The sequence below is a fragment of the Bubalus kerabau genome, chromosome 2, assembly GCF_029407905.1.
Source record: "Bubalus kerabau isolate K-KA32 ecotype Philippines breed swamp buffalo chromosome 2, PCC_UOA_SB_1v2, whole genome shotgun sequence".
Classification (NCBI taxonomy): Eukaryota; Metazoa; Chordata; class Mammalia; order Artiodactyla; family Bovidae; genus Bubalus; species Bubalus kerabau.
This window is the reverse complement of record NC_073625.1, coordinates 113,641,318-113,660,016: the sequence shown is the minus strand read 5'-3', so window position 1 is coordinate 113,660,016 and position 18,699 is coordinate 113,641,318. Positions and strand designations below refer to the sequence as shown.

Below are 18,699 nucleotides of genomic sequence, written 5' to 3'. Positions count from 1 at the left end.
TGGGGAATGGTATTAGGAGTTTCTTGCCCTTTAGAGTTGAAACCCTGATTCTCCGCTAATGAGCTGTGTGACCTTGAGCAAATGCTTGACTTCTCTGTGCCACAGTGGTCTCATCTGTAATATGGGGACAATCATAGTATGTACCTCATAGCTTGTTAAGAGGATCCAATGGGCTAATCCATATAAAGTACTTACAGCAGTGTCTGGAGCACGGTGAGTGCTCAGTCATGCATCTTAACTATCATTGTAACTGCACTTTGTGTTGGGGGTGGGAACAGGGTTAGCGCCCCCAGGTCACCAAGCTGGTGGGGGGGGTGTAGGATGCTCATCTTAGGAAATGGAAGTGGTCGAGTGCTCCCAGCTCTGTCTTCTTCCTCCCTCGTGGCCTGACCCACCTCTTGTTCCTCTTCTGTCCCCAGAGCCAAACTTTGTTGCAGCCTATGATATCGGGCTGTTTGCGTACTTCTTCTTGCGGGAGAACGCAGTGGAGCACGACTGTGGACGCACTGTGTACTCTCGGGTGGCCCGCGTGTGCAAGAACGATGTGGGGGGCCGCTTCCTGCTGGAGGACACTTGGACCACGTTCATGAAGGCCCGGCTCAACTGCTCCCGCCCGGGCGAGGTCCCCTTCTACTACAATGAGCTGCAGAGCGCCTTCCACCTGCCCGAGCAGGACCTCATCTACGGGGTCTTCACCACCAATGTGTGAGTCCTTGCCTTCCCCCCATGCCCTCCCCTGGATGTCAGGGACTGGCTCTGACCTGCCTTCACAGCCTGGTGGCCTCGGGCAAATCCCTGTCTTCGTTTTTCTTTCTGTAAAATGGGGATGGCCGTGCCTTCTGCCCTGGGTCCTTTGAGGATTTTGTGGCTCACTGCCTCTAGGGAGGTGAGCACTTGTTCTGGGTCACTGTGACAGGCAGGCCTAGGCCAGATGTGAGGAAAATAAAAGGACCTGGATTGTGACTCCATGAAAGAAGAACTTGCTGGGGATGAAAGTGCAGCAGGCTGCCTTTGATGAGGGGGTGACAGCCCTGGGAGGGTCCTCCAGCTGCCCACAGGAGACGCTCAGAGAGGACTCTACCCTTCCAACTTCAGAACTCCATGATCCCACCAAATCTAACCAGCAGAGTCTTGTCACAATCCTGACTGCCCTGGAAAACACAGGCTGGGAATTAGAAGGGTAACCCCCCACTGAGATCATGAGTCTATTCTCCGCTGCCTCCTTCTGTGTATAGGCTGATCCATTCAGGTGACTTTTGTACAGAGAATGCTGAATGGGCAGCAAAGACTGAGAAACGAATTTGCTGTCCAGCATGCTGAGGAGAGTTCCCAGTAAGGACATCAGAAACATAGGAAGCAGAGAGTGGTGTTTGCTACCTAGGGCCCAGCTAGCAGCACTGGATGAGAGCCAGATTAGCCACAGAATGGATGGTTTAGGGGATGGACAGGGGGAGGGGAAAGCAGGGAAGCTGGAGCAGAGAAGCCTTCCAAGCTAAGGGACAGTCATGCGACACAGCCATGTGCTATGAGCTGGGAGCTGACAGCTGGGACTTAGTGACCAGCCCACTGTCAGCAGTAGCAGGTAGGCAGCTGTGAGCAAAGGGCAGGAGTCACTGGAAAGGCATCAAGGGGAAATAGCAATGTTAGTATAAACTGCAAATTGTTTATGTATTGTGTGCCTTCTCCGTGTCCCGGGTTCTTGTCAAGTGGAGGTGAGGGTGGGAGACACGCCAGTGAGCAAGAGCAGGCCTGACTCTGCCCATAAGGAGCTTGCATTCTCGAGAGGGTCATTATTAAATGCCCAGTTTGAACTGCAAGAAAATCTCCAGAGGAAAAGGGCAGCGTGCAGAGAAGCTATGATCACTATGGAGGGGTGATGATCAGGGAAGGCTTCCTGTAGGAAGTGATATCTACAGGATGACTGGGAAATAACTAAAGGACAGGAGCATTCCAGCCTGAGGGAACAATATGCACAAAGTTTTGAGGTGGGAAAAAATTTTTGAGGAACTGAGAGGAGACCTGTGTGGCAGGAACCTGGTGGGTGAGGAGGAGAAAGACACGAGAGTTGGCTAAAGGGCAGGCATGGGCGGATTATAGACGGGAGGGCCTTGTAGACTGCTTTAAGGGTTTTGATCTTTATCCTAAGGGTAAGGAGAAGTTGTTGGAGAGTTTGAAGCAGGACAAGGGCTAGCTCAGATGTGCATTTGGGAAGTCACTCCAGTTGCTGCGTGCAGGATGGATTAGAGGAAACTGGACACGCTGCAGGGACAGTGTGGTGTCCTGGCAGAGAGTGGGGGCTGCGACCAGGCAGAGGGGGAGTGAAAGGCACATATCTGGGAGAGGGACTAAGTGCAGAGAACAGCCTGGTAACATTTGGTGTACTGGTATCCTCTCTCCAAACTGTCCACATCAGACTCAGAGAAACTTTTGTTTCCATGACTGAAAGGGATCTGAGAGGTCACCTGGCTGCAGGTGTTGAGCTGCAGCATAGAACACTGGTTTGGTAACCAGGTTGTTGTTTTTATTTTCTTAATAAAATAATAAAACAGAATTGACAGAAAAAAATATCAGACTGTAATGTATTTAGTAAGGTGATACATTGTTTCATGAAAATGCATTGCAAATGTGTGTGTCTATAGTATGTGTGTGTCATACTGAGTTATCATATAAAATGTATTTCTTACGGTGGACCATGAACTAAAATGTTCGAAAACCATTGACTTTATTTGCCCTCCCACTGAATAAAGGAAGGGGATGAGAAGCACAGAAGGATCCATCAGTTTTTCTCATCCATGGGTCCTTTTTTCCTGGAGGGTTTCCAGAGGGTAAGGACCATGTCTCCTCCTTCTGTGAGAGCCCCGTGATACAGAAGGCCCCAGACTCATCCTAGGTGTTTAGTAAGCCCTGGAGCTGTGCCACACTGACTTGACAGCTGGAGGTTGGATTTAGGGGAGGGTGCCAAGGCCTCCAGAGAAGGCAGCATCCCACCATCTCTTGCCTTTCAGAAACAGCATCGCTGCGTCTGCTGTCTGTGCCTTCAATCTCAGTGCCATCTCCCAGGCTTTCAATGGCCCCTTTCGCTACCAGGAGAACCCCAGGGCTGCCTGGCTCCCCATCGCCAACCCCATCCCTAATTTCCAGGTACCGCTTCTTCTCCCCTTCCCCTCCCATCACATACCACCCTCCCCCAGACTATCAGCCACAAGCTGATGCCCAACTACTTAGTGTAACCGCCAAATGTGTCCCTGCTGGTCTATGCCCATCTGTGGGGTCTGCAGGGGTTCCCTAAGAGGGTGGTAACCTCAAGACTGTGGAGCAAGAAAGGAAGAGTGGATGGGATGCAGAGCAAGGCAGCCAGGTCTGAGCCATCTCTAAATGTGACCCCTCACCTCCTGAGAGGGAGGGAGGTCGGACCTCAGCCCTCCTCAGTATAGGGGGCCGGGGGTGGGGGACACACTCACAAGCTGTCTGGCCAGGAGTTTGCTCCCAGTCTACCCAGCATGGGTAGTGATGCCCAGAAGGTCTCTGAGTACCAGGACTGGTCAGAGCCTAGACATGGTGGTATGAGCATCCCCAGTGTGTGATGGAGAAGCAGGAAGAGGCACAGGACAAAGAAAAATACAGATGGTTGACTTTCATATCCATCCAACTTCCTGCCCAGGACACAGAACGGAGCAGGGAAAGACCTCAGGCTTTTCAGTCAGAGTCCTGACCTAGATCTAGCCCTCTCTATGTGTGACCTTGGGCAAGTCACTCAACCTCCTTGAGTCCCTTTACCCTGATCTGTCACATCGGGATAATACCACCAACCTCATAGACACATTGGAGGGTTGACATGCACCTGACCAGGGTCCGTAGAATGATATGCATCTGACGTGCTCAGTAAATGACAGTTGCCTTCCAGCTTTGGTTTAGAAGGCGTAAGAACCTTGAGATGAGAGGGACAGGGAGAGGGAAGGCGGGGCTTGGCCCAATGTGGGGGAGGGGCACCAACAGCGACAGCATGAAATAACAGGACACTTATTATCCACATTCATATGATCAGCTTTTGGATAAGCAAGCCCCTTTTTCATCTCCCTGCCCTCTCCACCCCTGGTAGGTCCCTCCTCCCCCATTTTCCCAGCTTCATTGTCCCTTAGTTCCCAAAGATGAGGTATCTTCCTGGAAGAGGGTGCAGGACCCTTAGCGGGGATGTTGGGGGTGGGGAGCAGGGGTTGGAGAATCAGGGACTCGGTAGTGAGGAAGAAGGAGGGGACCCGGGATCACGGCAGCCCGGCGGCTGGGCACGCGTGACCCGGCTCCCCGCCGCAGTGCGGAACCCTGCCGGAGGTGGGCCCCAATGAGAACCTGACGGAGCGCAGCCTGCAGGACGCACAGCGCCTGTTCCTGATGAGCGAGGCTGTGCAGCCGGTGACACCGGAGCCTTGCGTCACCCAAGACAGCGTGCGCTTCTCACACCTCGTGGTGGACCTTGTGCAGGCCAAGGATACGCTCTACCACGTGCTCTACATCGGCACTGGTGAGGCCGCCCCGCCCCGCCCCGCCTGTGCCCCGGGTGGGAGGGGGTGGAGGGGTGGGGGACTGGGCTGAGAGGTTTCAGGGCCACCCTGAGGTTCAAGGCCACCCTGATCTGGCCTCTCCAGAGTCGGGCACCATCCTGAAGGCACTGTCCACGACGAGCCGCAGCCTCCGCGGTTGCTACCTGGAGGAGCTGCACGTGCTGCCCCCCGGGCGCCGGGAGCCACTGCGCAGCCTGCGCATCGTGCACAGCGCCCGCGCGCTCTTCGTGGGGTTGAGCGACGGCGTGCTGCGCGTCCCGCTGGAGAGGTGCGCCGCCTACCGCAGCCAGGGGTGAGTGGGCACCGCGCCACGGCTGGCGGGCTGGCGGGCCGGATTCCCAGCGCCGATCTCTGTCGATCTCACTGGGAAGTGGAGATACAACAGATGGAGCTTCGGAGTCAACGTCCCCCTGGGGTGGCATCCTGACGCAGTCACGGGTGGTGTGCCTTTGGACAAGTCACTTCTCGGAGCCCTGGCTTCCTCCTCATAAATCTCTGCAGGGTTTTTGTGAAGGCTGGTTGGGATAATCTGCACAAACCACTTATCACTCTCCCTAGGGGGAGGATGTGTTGAGCACAAGGTGGTGGCTGTTGTTATCCCTGTTGTCAAGCCCATAGTGAAGGCCTGGCGGCCATCTCCACCCGATTTATTCTCAGTCCCTTTAGTTCAGAGAGGGGCCTTTATCTTTGAAACCATGGCGCTTACTACCCAGATGTGAGGCAGATGGGAGGCTATGCTCCCCAAGCTTGCCCTTCTAACTTCCCCACTTAGAAGAGGCAGAGAGCTTTGGCGTGGGTAGGGTGGAGGTGAGGAGCCAAGTGGAGATCTGACATCCCAGCTGCTTCTGCCATCAGTTCTCCAAACCTTAGCTTCTAGTGGATCCACAAATTTGACAACAATGACACTGGCATTTAAGGGGGAAACAAAACCTGTCCCAAAGCCAAATGCAGATGTATCTCAGACTCCTAACCACTGGAGGCTACCCTGAGCTGCTCCCCACCCCCATTATGGAGATAATAAAAAATTGCCTGCAGCTGGTATAGCCAAGGCCCCGTGGGCTCCTGTGGCCTTTGCAACACAGGGACCTCCTGGCTGTGCCCATCTGTTCTCAAGATTTGGGAGACAAATGGCATGCCTGCTGCCAATGGTTGTTTTCCAGTCCCGGTGGAGGGTGCTAGGAACTGAGGATGGGCCTGGAGGGCTGGGGAGGAGGCTGGAAGGTCATGGGTTGACAGGGGGTGGGGCTGGGGGTGGGCTGGGAGTGGAAGGCAGTGGGCAAACACCCAAACTTCCCTCAGTCCAAATGCAGGGCTCCATCAGCAAAGCACCAAACGTGCTAAGCCCTCCCATGCTCAGAGTTTTTTGCGGGCTGTCGGCGTGAGAAGAGGGAGGCCAGATGAAACAGGCCTGGAACACTCTCGTTTCTCTTAGGGCTCTGGTTGGTGAGAGAAGCCTTGACATTAATCTGACTGATGTGTGGGCAGAGACTGGGGTATAATGCAAGGGGCTTGAGTGGTGGAATTGGATACACCTGGGGCTCCACTGAAGCGTCAGCTATACCAGCTGTATGTTCTTGAGCAAGTTACTGAACCTTTTGAACTTTGGCTTTCTCAGTGGGAAAATAGGGGGAAATTGTGATGAAGCAATTTAATTTTCCACTCTAGTATTCTTGCCTGGAGACTCCCATGTAAAGAGGAGTCTGACAAGATACAGTCCATTGGGTCGCAAAGATTTAGACATGACTGAAGCAACTAACACACACTGAGATACCAGGGGATAGGACTTGAATGCATGAATTTGGGAGATACATTTTAGGCCATAACAGCTGAACAGATAATCTTCAGACATACAGTTTTCCCACCTCTGCTGCTACTGCTGCTAAGTCGCTTCAGTCATGTCTGACTCTGTGCGACCCCCATAGACGGCAGCCCACCAGGCTCCCCCGTCCCTGGGATTCTCCAGGCAAGAACACCGGAGTGGGTTGCCATTTGCTTCTCCAATGCATGAAAGTGAAAAGTGAAAGGGAAGTCGCTTAGTCGTGTCCGACTCTTAGTGACCTCATGGACTGCAGCCTACCAGGCTCCTCTGTCCATGGGATTTTCCAGGCAAGAGTACTGGAGTGGGTTGCCATTGCCTTTCCCACCTCTAACATGTACAAAATAACAGCTCCAGGAGGTACTGGAGAATCAGCTGGATAAAGTATGTAAGAGTATACTGTTTGGAGTTCAAGCACCAAACACACCTCGATAATTATTCCTGCAGGTCAAGGACCCATTTTATGTCCATAGGGTTGCAAAGAGTCAGACATAACTGAAGTGACCTACGTGAAGTCTCTAAGTCGTGTCTGACTCTTTGTGACCACATGGACTGTATGTAGCCTACCAGGCTCCTCCATCCATGGGATTTTCCAGCCAAGAATACTGGAGTGGATTGCCATTTCCTTCTCCAGGGGATCTTCCCAACCCAGGGATCGAACCTGGGTCTCCCACATTGCAGGCAGACGCTTTACCATCTAAGCCACCAGGGAAGTGACTTAACACGCATGCTATTTAATTTTGGCAAACAAACTGTAAGGATTGGGAATAATGCTCATGAAGTGCCTAGTCCAGCAAGTGAGTCATCGTTGGTAACTAGTCATTGCTGGTCCTAGTTCCTTTTTTTTATCTCTGCGAATGCATTTAGGGGCCATCAGCCTCCTGGGCTCTCTGGAGTCTCAGGATCTGTGATATTGAATACAGACAGCACTGCTTGGCAATGAATCATGGTGTTTCCCTCATATCTTGTCTTCTTTAACTCTTGTGTCATAACTTTTCACATGTATCCTGTTGTTTAAGAGGATGTAAATCCTCGAAGGTAAACCCAGTGTCCCGGTATTTTCTATACTCCACCAGGGGGGCCACACCCAGCCCCAGGCGCAAAGTGGCCTTCCACACATGACTGATCCTGAAGTTGATTGATTGTTTGGCCTTGAGAGGAGGTTGGTGCAGGAGGGGAGTGGGACTGGAAAGTGGATTGAGGCCAGCTAAGAATGCCAAGGGAGAATTTTGACTTGAATTCTGTGACTGGGGGCACTGAAGTGGTCTTTGAGCAGAGGAGTAGAGTGATGGGCAGTGTGAAAAGGTGTTTTACAAAGATCAAGCAGACAGTGGCGAGTAGCATTGTCGCAGGGCAGATGGTTGGCCAGTGTGAGCTGCTGTGGCTCTGGGCCAGATATGATGTAATGGGGGCTGCAGTGGAATGAAAGGAAGGATGATGCCTGTTGTTTCCCCATGCACGCGGTTCTGCAGACAGGGGACAGGGAGGTCACGGAGCATGGCCGGGTGGAACAGAAAGATAGACAGAGGTCAATTCGGAATCGAATACTGTTGGTTTCCTGAGTTTGGGATAAGAGGCCTTGATGTGTACAGTAGAAACCCTACTGTAGTGCTGTAGGTGGATCTAAAATGTGAGGTCTCATTAATGAAAAGTTAGCAGAATGAACAGAGGAAGCCCGTGCCGTCAGCAGGCTGTGCGCTCCGGGAGTCTGGGAGCCACCTGCCCATCACACTATATCAGAATGTGTGCTGTAGCGAGGCAGTTTGTCACAGGCTTCTACTGTGTTCCATGATAGACATTTCTTTCCTTTTTCCTCATTTCTTCCAAAGCTGGCAAGAAGCTGAGGACGGGTAAGCAGAGGCCCCTACAGGCCCCCTCCTCTGTCCAGAATCCAGGGGCTTGTCTCTAGACCCCTCCTTTCTCTCAGGCAAACTTCAGCCCCATGGGGCATGACCAGGACACTGAGCTGACCACAGAGAGACCAGGGCTCACAGGAGAAGGAGCAGAGGGAATGAATGCTGACTAGCTCTGCAAAGCAGTGTTTTATGCCTGAAGAACCGCCCCCTTCTTCCTTCATGCCACCCTGGAGTGAGCGGCCTGTCTTGCCAGCTTATCCCAACCTCCCTCCCTGGCAGAGGGTCTGGGCTCCCCCCACTGCCATTTTAAGTAATGACCACTTGCTCCCAAGCTCCACCGTGGACAGCTCCCTTTGTGAAACTATGGCTACATGGTGTTGGAATTGGCCTCCTTGTAAATTCCACCATCCATCTTTGTCCTGCTTCTGAGCCCAGGGAATGAACCTGTTCCCTTTTGTATGACTGCTTGAGACACTGCAGTAAAAAAGACATGGTGATATATTATTGGTCTGATGGCTAACTTTATGAAAGAAACTCTTATTTTTTTTTTAATGAAAGAAACTCTTAACTACCACCCATTCCTGCCATCAGAGATACACTGTAACTCTCCTCTGCTTGGAGCTTTAATTTTCTTAAGGACATTCTCTGCTCTGGAAGCTTTGAAGTGGCCTTTGGTCAAAAGCAGCAAATGTGGACAAGCGAAGAGCTCAGGCACTGGTGCCGGGGAGTCTTGCAGGTCCCCTCGGGCAACCTGGGCCAGGGCAGGGCAGGTGTGTCCGTGGAGAATCTGGTCTCCTCTTTCTTCTCTGGGAGGACTGAGTGCGGGAGAGGCTGAGGGTGAGGGATCCTGGCTGAGGGGCTGCAGCCAGCATCTACTCTGTGTGTTTCTTTGCTCTTTATCCTGTCATGGATTAGAAGAAATACAGGATACTTCATTTCTTGATGGGAACCCTGACAAAAGTGGCCCTGGAACAGCAATTCTAAAGGCTACTATTCATTATAATCACCTGAGGAGTATTTCAAAGATGCCAGTGCCTGGGCTTACTCCAGTCCTGAAGGCCCAGAAATAGGAGGGTTTTTGTTTTGTTTGCCTAAGCTGTTTTTAAAAATCCCCAGGAGATTCTAATTTGTACTCAAGACTGGGAACAACTGTTCTAGAACTGGTTAGGCCCTAGATAAGAGAAGTAGCATGAGGCAAACTGCATTTCTCCAGAATCTTCTGTTTTTACCTTGTATAAATCAATTCAAATTTTCTACTCTTATCCATTCTCTCTTCTAGCATACGGTTGTTTCTGATGGATAGAATCATGTGTATTATTATTAATCACTAGTCATGGCTAGTTCTCTTTTTATTATTTAATCTGTACTGCTTGTGGAGTACCATGTCAGTGCTTCTTGAGTTTGATACCCATTTCTGAGAGTTGAGGCAAATACACTCAGGAATGGGCTTTACTGAGTTCTGATCGACTGAGTCTGCTCACAGAAAATTTGGCCCAAATGTCAGAGGGTAAGCAGAACCTCAGAAGCACCGGTTGCTGGGACTACTTTTGCACATGTATTGTATTTAGTCCCATGACATCTAGTTTGACTCATTTGCTGGTGAAACACCCCCAGACCAAACCATTGATCCTGAATGAAAACATGAGCACCTGTACATTGTATAATTTACACAAATTGTCCTTGAGAGAACAAAGTGGAAACATAGCAACAGATGAGCATTCTGGATTTCCAGGTGGGCCATGGTGTGCTTACTGGCAATCAGCGAGGCTGTCACTCACTGAAGCCCAGGCATTGTCTCGCTTATATGAGGTCATAAGTTGCTGGAGCAAGAGACAACACTGTCTTTGATCTCCTCTGGCAAGGAGGGGAGCCCCAACCTCTTCTTTATAAGGTATTCATATAACTTCTTTTCTCTCTGGAGCCTGATATGGCTTATTGAACTCACCAAAAATAAAGAACTCCCCTGACAGGTGATTTTCCCTGAAGCTTCAAGAGAAAAGGAAGATTCTATCCTAGACTCATGAAAAGGGGCAGCCCCTTGACTCCTTTGTGTATCCCTTCAGTGCTAGGCAGCCTTGGCCCCTTTGGCCAATGGAAAACCCCTCTGCAGACTCAACTCATGGCGTGGGCTCCCCCACCCTCTTTGTCATGCAGCACCTCCTTCACCCTAAGCCTCTTCTGCTTTCTAACCTCCAATTTCTGCTCCATTCGCAGTGCGCTCCTAGATTGTACGCAGCAGGCCCACTGCTGTGGAGCAGCCAGGCCTTGTCAGAGGGAGTGGAAGTTGGGGAAAGAAAGGCAGAAGGGACCCAGGGTATACCCTGAGATTGGCGGTGGGCTCTCTGGGTGTTGGAGGGAACTTCCTTCAGGCTTCAGAAGCTGAGATTGTGTTGACTTAGCAATGGATAGCACATCCTGATTCCCTAATTCCCATACTCTTTCCCCCCGTCCTTGAAGTCTTATTGGTAGAGACACAATTTTTTTTTTTTGTTAAAAACTATAGAGGATACACCCGGAGAAGGCAATGGCACCCCACTCCAGTACTCTTGCCTGGAAAATCCCATGGATAGAGGAGCCTGGTAGGCTGCAGTCCATGGGATCTAGAAGAGTCAGACATGACTGAGTGACTTCACTTTCACTTTTCACTTTCACACATTGGAGAAGGAAATGGCAACCCACTCCAGTGTTCTTGCCTGGAAAATCCCAGGGACGGGATAGCCCGGTGGGCTGTCGTCTATGGGGTCGCACAGAGTCGGACACGACTGAAGCGACTTAGCAGCAGCAGCAGCATAGAGGATACAATGACTAAGTCAGAGGAGAAAGGAAAGAGAGGAGCCTAGGATATGAGAAGTGGGAGCTTTGAGGCATGCATCGGTGTATGAACCGTTCCTCTCCTGGCTTACTGCAGATCGACCAGATCGGCCTGCCTGGGAAGAGGAACCTGGGATGTGACCCCTGCCCCATCCCAGTTTGAGCTTATTCTTATGATGCTAGTGCACTGGATGCTGGGCCCTGCCACTGAGCAGCACAAGCATGTGGATGTCCAGGTGACCCTGGATTATGTCCCCTGCATCTATGTTTTAAGGCATGGGCCCATGTTTAGTCGATGTGTGAAGTCAGATACAGCCTCCAGCTGGGACGCAGAAGCGTAAGGGGAAGAGTGTGGTGGTGGTGGTGGTAGGGGGTGCCTAGATTCTAACCCCAGCTCGGTCATGTAAAATTTGTGTGATCTTCGGGAAATACCTCTTCCCTTCTCTGTGATTGTTTCTTCCTTTGTTTAACAGAAAGGTTGTATTATGGATGCCCACGATTCCCAACCTGGCTCCCACTAGAATCATCCACAAGCTTTTAAACCCCCTACCACCCACCCAGAGATACTTTGTCTGGGATGGGCCCAAGTATCAGTACTTTTCAAAAAGCTCCTTTAGTGATTCTGATGTGCAGCCAGGGTTGAGAACCACTGATTCAGATCATCTGTAAGGTCCTTTCCATCACTATAATTATAGCATCTGGCAGGGAGTTACTGCCTCTTTGGGTTTCTGCTCACCACACCTTCACCTGTGGCCCTAGATGTGCAGTGTGGAACCCTTGACTCAGGCAAGTACTCAGACTCAGTAGTTTCTTGGTTAAGTGTGCAGGCTCTGGAGGGTAAGAGTGTGAGTCCAGGGTTAGCTCTGGTTTTCCTCCATATAACATGGGGATAATAACAGTACCTTCCTCACTGAGTTGTTGCACTGAGTTAATTCACACTTGTAAAGTGCTTAAAATGATGCCTGGCACACAGTAAGGAGTCAAGGAACTTAGTTACTATTGTGGAAGACATCTGGATGAGAGGGGTGTCCAGAGAGGAGTGTCCAGGCATATTCTTGGGATGCAGATGAGGGTGGGAGTCCAGTGGGCTTGAGGCTCCGGACCTCTGTCTGGCAGGGCCTGCCTGGGGGCACGGGACCCGTACTGCGGCTGGGATGGAAAGCAGCAACGTTGCAGCACTCTCGAGGACAGCTCCAACATGAGCCTCTGGACCCAGAACATCACAGCGTGTCCTGTGAGCACCCTTTTGTAGCCCCTACCAGGGACCTCTTCCCCTGAATTCAGGCCAACTGTCCACCAGTGTCCCCACAGGCCTTGTGTCTTCTCTGCCCCTGCCTTGGGTGACAGGGTCGTGCTCTCGATGTGTGTCCACAGGTGCGAAATGTGACTCGGGATGGGGGCTTCGGCCCATGGTCACCATGGCAACCATGTGAGCACTTGGATGGGGACAACTCAGGCTCTTGCTTGTGTCGGTCCCGAGCCTGTGACTCCCCTCGACCCCGCTGTGGGGGCCTCGACTGCCTGGGGCCAGCCATTCACATTGCCAACTGCTCCAGGTATGTGAGGATACAGGGCAGGCCCTCGGTGGCCTTGGAATGGAGTAAGGGGAATAGAGCAAATGGGGCATCATCCCAGCCAGGTGTTTAGACTAAGGGACAGAAAATACTTCAGGGCTGTGTAGGAGACTGGACAGGTGGCTGAGGTCTGAGGCAGGAAACAGCACTGGGAGAGTTTCCAGGCCAGTGGGAGAGAAGTGTCTGCCTGGTGGTGCTTTGCAGACAAAGAAGAAGTCTGGATAGGCATAGAAGTCACTCCCAGACGATCTATAGCCTCAATAAGCCTTGCAGTCCCCAACTGGAAGGACAGCATGGGATGGCAGTAGCCACCTAATCACTCTGAGATTCTCTAAATGGGGGTTACGGTGCCCTCCTTGAAGGTTGTTGGGAGGGTTAAATGAGACTCTCTCTCTCCCTATGTAGAGAGAGAGAGAGAGCTGCCTACTACCTACTGCACTGCCTACTACCTGGGGACTCCCTAAAGTGGTTAAAATAAATAATCCAAAATTCCAGGCACTCTTAAAATAATTTTATATCCATTTATTAACTTAACCATCACAACACCCTCACAGAGTAGGATACAATCAGTATCCTTACTTTAAAGGTAAGAGTATGATGAAACACAGAAGATTTGGATAAATCGCCCAGCCTTAAAAAGCCAGTTAGTTGTAGAACCAAAATTTGTAAGGTCTGCCAGCCAACAAGGCTGAAACAAAGGTTACAGATGGGAAAGGACTTCTTCTCTAGAGAAGATGTCCTTTGTCCCTGCAAGTAGAGGCCATGTCCTATCGCTGTGCTCTAAGCATGAGTACAGCCTGGTGTATAGCAGAAGGCTTTCAATCTATGTTCGAGTGAACAAATGAATGCAGGAGTACGTCATTCCTGAGATGGTTTGGCTAGGGGCTATTGTATTTCCCGTGAATGGCACTTCCTGACAACAATACAAAACCCATATATGCAGATATTATTAGATTGGAGAGGCTAGGACTCAGAGGGTCATTGTCTCTGTCCCCTCTGGCCCCACCAGGAACGGGGCATGGACACCGTGGTCGTCTTGGGCCCTGTGCAGCACCTCCTGTGGGATCGGATTCCAGGTCCGCCAGCGAAGCTGCAGCAACCCTGCGCCGCGCCACGGGGGCCGCATCTGCGTGGGCAAGAGCCGGGAGGAGCGGTGAGTTAGGGTGTGGCTGGAGGTTTCCGCGACAAGCCAGCCCCGAGGTCCCCGACTTCCCGGGGCCCCCCAGAAGGTGGTCTGGATTCTCTGGGTGATCCAATGGACCCTCGTTTTCCCAATTTTCCCCAAGTCTCACAATCCCAGTGACCTCTCATAGGAAAAGGAGGAGTAATGACTCCTCCCGTTCTGCTCCTCAGGTTCTGTAACGAAAACACGCCTTGCCCGGTGCCCATCTTCTGGGCATCCTGGGGCTCCTGGAGCAAGTGCAGCAGCAACTGTGGGGGCGGCGTGCAGTCGCGCCGCCGGACCTGTGAGAACGGCAACTCCTGCCCGGGCTGCGGCGTGGTGAGGGTCCGGCCGAGGCGGGGGCGGGCGCGGGATGCTTGGACCCGCAGCCCAGGGTAGGGCAGACGGGGCGGGGTCGGAGCTCAGGGGCAGGCCAGGGTCTGCACAGCTGTGAAACAGCACTGGATCTCACCCCGAAGGAGTTCAAGACGTGCAACCCTGAGGCCTGCCCCGAAGTGCGGCGCAACACGCCGTGGACGCCGTGGCTGCCGGTGAATGTGACCCAGGGCGGGGCGCGGCAGGAGCAGCGCTTCCGCTTCACTTGCCGTGCGCCGCTGCCCGACCCCCACGGGCTGCAGTTTGGCCGGAGGAGGATGGAAACCCGAACCTGCCCCGCGGACGGCTCAGGAGCCTGCGACACTGACGGTACAGCCCCAGGGCGATGGGGGCGGGGAAGGGGCGGGGTGGCGTGAGAGCTGGGGGACGGGTGGGCGGGGAAGGGTTGCGGTTTGGGAGAAGGCTTAGGTGGCGTGAAGTGACTTAGCAGCAGCAATGGTAAAGCACCTGCCTGCCAATGCAGGAGACGTATGCTGGTTCGATCCCTGGGTTGGGAAGATTCCCTGGAGGAGGGCATGGCAGCCTACTCCAGTATTCTTGCCTGGAGAGTCCCATGGACAGCTTGATGGGCTACAGTCCATGAGGTCGAAAAAGAGTCGGACACGACTGAAGCGACTTAACATTTTGGCTAAAGCTCAGCCCCCTCTATTCCTCCAGCCCTGGTGGAGGATCTCCTGCGCAGCGGGGGCGCCTCCCCGCTCATGGTGAGCGGGGCCTGGGCCGCCTGGGGCCCATGGTCCTCCTGCTCCCGGGACTGTGAGCTGGGTTTCCGCGTCCGCAAGAGAACATGCACGAACCCCGAGCCCCGAAACGGGGGCCTGCCCTGCGTGGGTGATGCCGCCGAGTATCAGGACTGCAACCCGCACGCTTGTCCAGGTAACCCTCCACCAAGGAATCTTGCCCAGGGAACCCCTCGCCCAGGGAACTCCCAGGCCTACCCAGGCCTCAGCTCAAGCGTGGAGACCACTCCTCCCCGCCCACTCTGCACACGGGGCCCCAAAGCAATTTCTTTGGCCCTGAAAATGGACACAGCAGGGACCAGGCATTTCCTCACCCTCTGTTCTGCTATTTTCTCTTCCCTAATGGGTTAGCCAGAGAAGATGCTTAATTTGACATGGAGTTGGTTTTGGGGGTCTTCTCTGCAGCCTGCATTTGCCCTGCCTCCCCTGAGGGAAGGGGGCACTCCCTCACAGTGGGCTGTAGGCATGGGGTGGCCTGGGCAGAGTGACCTGGGATGGGGAAAAGACTGTCTTGGGCCCTGCCTGCACCCGTGGCCCCTCTTCATACACCACGTGCCTTGCAGTGAGGGGTGCCTGGTCTTGCTGGACCTCTTGGTCCCCGTGCTCTGCCTCCTGCGGTGGCGGCCACTACCAACGCACCCGTTCCTGCACCAGCCCTGCACCTTCCCCCGGCGAGGACATTTGTCTCGGGCTGCACACGGAGGAGGCGCTGTGTGCCACAGAGGCCTGCCCAGGTACTGAGTGCGTCTGGTAGGATCTGGGGAGCAACTGTGGAGCCTGCCCATCCCAACTATGAGATCTGAGGAGTTAACTTCATCCCAACCCACAACCTACAGAAGGCTGGTCGCCGTGGTCTGAGTGGAGTGCATGCACTGAGGACGGAGTGCAAAGCCGTGACAGGCACTGTGAGGAGCTGGTCCCTGGGCCCAGCGCTTGTGCTGGAAACAGCAGCCAGAGCCGCCCCTGCCCTTACAGCGAGATTCCCGGTGGGTCTTCTAGCCAGCACCTTCACACCCACCCTCTCTGCTCTGAGTCCCCAACTTCCTTCCCCTTCTGAACTATTCTATGGGGTGCGGGATGAAACGCCAGAGGGGACGTTCACACACTTCGGGCCTTTGTCCCTTCTCATCTAGTGGATGGGCCAACCCTTCTCAGAGGTGAGGTTCTGGGGGAGACAAAGAGGAGTGAAAGTCTCCAGTCCCAGTCCCACAGGTTACTGCTGACCCAGGGGTCCTTTGAGAGAGACATACCGAGCCCTAAGAGGGACCCATCCCCTCCCCTCCCTGCCTCTGACACCCACTCTGCTTGTCTTCGTGCAGTGATCCTGCCTGCCTCCAGTGTGGATGAGGCTACCAGCTGTGGAGGTAAAAGGAACCTGCCCCAGCTCACAACGCTGCATTTCTACCCACCACCACCCCTACAAGGAGGAGGCCCACCTACTCCAAAATCTGGAGTCTACTTCTTGCTCTGGACATGCAGACCTTATTGAGGTCCTGCACTGCTTTAGACCATATGTAGGGGAGTCCAGGCAGTTCCACCCTTGTCCCCCAACTAAGAAGTGGTTGTCTAGTCTGTATTCAAGAGGAGTCACACAACTCCACACCACTGGCTGCCTCCTCTGATCCAAGCCACAGGTGGTCCTGTGAGACAGGTCCTTGGTGACAGGCCACTCAGCTTCCTTGTTTCTGATAGCTCTGGCCTCAAAGCCCTTTATGTCTCAGAGCCTCCTCTCAGGAGGCCGTTGGTGGGGGGTCTTCACAGTGGCCCTTTCCTTACTTCTGGCCTCTTGCTCTCCCAGGGTTCAGTCTCATCCACCTGGTGGCCACAGGTATCTCCTGCTTCCTGGGCTCTGGGCTGCTGACCTTGGCGGTGTACCTGGCCTGCCAGCATTGCCAGCACCAGTCCCAGGAGTCCACGCTCGTCCATCCCGCCACCCCCAACCACCTGCACTACAAGGGTGGGGGCACCCCCAAGAATGAGAAGTACACGCCCATGGAATTCAAGGTGGGAGCCCTCCTGTAGAAGCAGGGGCTGGGTGAAGGGTGCAGGGGTCCTGGCCCTAAGCTGGGCATCACTGGGATGAGCTCTCAGAGGGGGCAGTGGTACTGTAAACAGAACACTGTGTCAACACCCAGAATGTTCTCTCATCGATGGGCTCCTGACTTCCTTGCCCTGGCCTGTTCCCTTGCCCCATCTCTCCTTTTCACCCTTTCCTCTCTTCCTTCTCCCACAGACCCTGAACAAGAATAACCTGATCCCTGATGACAGAGCCAACTTCTACCCGTTGCAGCAGACCAACGTGTACACAACCACCTACTACCCAAGCCCACTGAACAAACACAGCTTCCGGCCTGAGGCCTCACCTGGACAACGGTGCTTCCCCAACAGCTGATATCACTGTCCAGGGGACTTGGGCTCCTTGCCTTCCAAAGGCACAGAGCAGGTGGAGATGGGACGGTGGAGCCAGTTTGGTGTTCTCCCTCTGCAGTAGGCCAGAAACTTGCTGCCTTGCCTTGCCAGGGGTCCCATCCGGCTTCAGAGAGCTCTGGCTGGCAGTGACCATGGGGGAGAGGGCTGGCTTCAGGCTGGCACGTGGCTGCGGTTCTGGCTCAGCCCAGGTCTCTCATGGCCTGCTTGCAACCCACCATCATGCTGATCTCCCCTGCCATGTCTGGGCTGTGGACCTGCTAGGCATGTGAGGGAATTGGAGAGTGAGACATCAGGAAGGCAGGCTCTTAGGTTTGGGTTGGAAATGATGGCCTGTGTGGCTCTCATGGGCTGAGTCTGCCCCTCTCTGGCTGGCCCCAGGAAGGGCCTGGGCCACATCCCGATTATCTTGGAAAGAAACTAATCTAATGGCCCTAATAGTTCTGGATTCTCTGCCCAGGGCTGGGCCATTGTGGTGCTGCCCCAGTATGACATGGGGACCAAGGCTGGCCCAGGTTGTCCACCTTCTCCTAGCAGTCTGAACATGGCCCAGGGACGTCCCTCCGGTCAGAGGCAGTGGGAACTGGGGGCTGGAGGCTGATCTTTGCTGAGAAGTCCTTTAATCTGGGCTGGCACATCCCTCAGCCTTTCCTTCAGAGTGCACTGCACGAATGGTAGCCCAGGGGCAAGGGAGGCGGGAGTCCAGCCCCCATGCTGCTCTGGAGACTGCCTTCCAGTTGCTGCTTGATGTAGCTGTTGGCTGAGACCTGCTTGGGAGTCTGTGCTGGCCCCTCATCTGTTCAGGAACACACACACACACGTATACACACAATCACAATCTGCTACAGCAACAAAAAGGATGTTAGGCTGTGGCATGATTAATTAAAGATGATACCCAGTCTCCAAATGTAACGTCTTCGTGCATATGTTTGTGGGCTCTTCTTGGCATAGTCTGATCAATTAGGGCAATGCACTGGGGTGACAGATGATATTCTCACGGTGGGGCAGATGACCCAGGTAGAGTTTGACTTTAATAGAGGATAACTTGCCATTTGTGAATAAATCTCCACACACATGTTGCCCTAAACCCTTGTTGGAAAAGAGGTTACAGATAAACAAATTCACAAGTAGGGACACAAAGAAAACTCAAGGCAGTACAACAGGAAATTTCTGCCTGTTCCCTTAGCAGCGCTATCAGGCTCCACAGTGGAAATATCTGAGTCCAGCAGGGGAGTATTAATGAGGGGTATTTTATGAGGTATTTACACTGCTGAGTTTAATAAATCAAAATTGACTGAGACATGAGTAAGCCTGTGAGGTGGGGGAAGCCTGCTGTAGTTTTTGCCGGATTAAATCAA

The 18,699-nt window shown here is 53.2% G+C and overlaps 1 protein-coding gene across 1 annotated transcript in view; it reads left to right on the top strand.

Annotated features, from left to right (window-relative positions):
- The window catches only part of SEMA5B (semaphorin 5B), a 49,973-nt gene extending 31,739 nt beyond the window's left edge, over window positions 1-18,234 (top strand). Inside the window, exons 8-22 of the mRNA XM_055568395.1 lie at window positions 420-705; window positions 3,006-3,141; window positions 4,312-4,519; window positions 4,644-4,851; window positions 12,159-12,276; window positions 12,417-12,598; window positions 13,626-13,769; window positions 13,970-14,117; window positions 14,258-14,483; window positions 14,832-15,050; window positions 15,478-15,648; window positions 15,751-15,900; window positions 16,234-16,278; window positions 16,713-16,918; window positions 17,148-18,234. Coding sequence (XP_055424370.1) covers window positions 420-705; window positions 3,006-3,141; window positions 4,312-4,519; window positions 4,644-4,851; window positions 12,159-12,276; window positions 12,417-12,598; window positions 13,626-13,769; window positions 13,970-14,117; window positions 14,258-14,483; window positions 14,832-15,050; window positions 15,478-15,648; window positions 15,751-15,900; window positions 16,234-16,278; window positions 16,713-16,918; window positions 17,148-17,306 — 2,606 coding nt within the window. The 3' untranslated portion in view covers window positions 17,307-18,234. The remainder of the gene's footprint in view (window positions 1-419; window positions 706-3,005; window positions 3,142-4,311; window positions 4,520-4,643; window positions 4,852-12,158; window positions 12,277-12,416; window positions 12,599-13,625; window positions 13,770-13,969; window positions 14,118-14,257; window positions 14,484-14,831; window positions 15,051-15,477; window positions 15,649-15,750; window positions 15,901-16,233; window positions 16,279-16,712; window positions 16,919-17,147) is intronic.
- The last annotated feature ends 465 nt before the right edge of the window (window positions 18,235-18,699 follow it).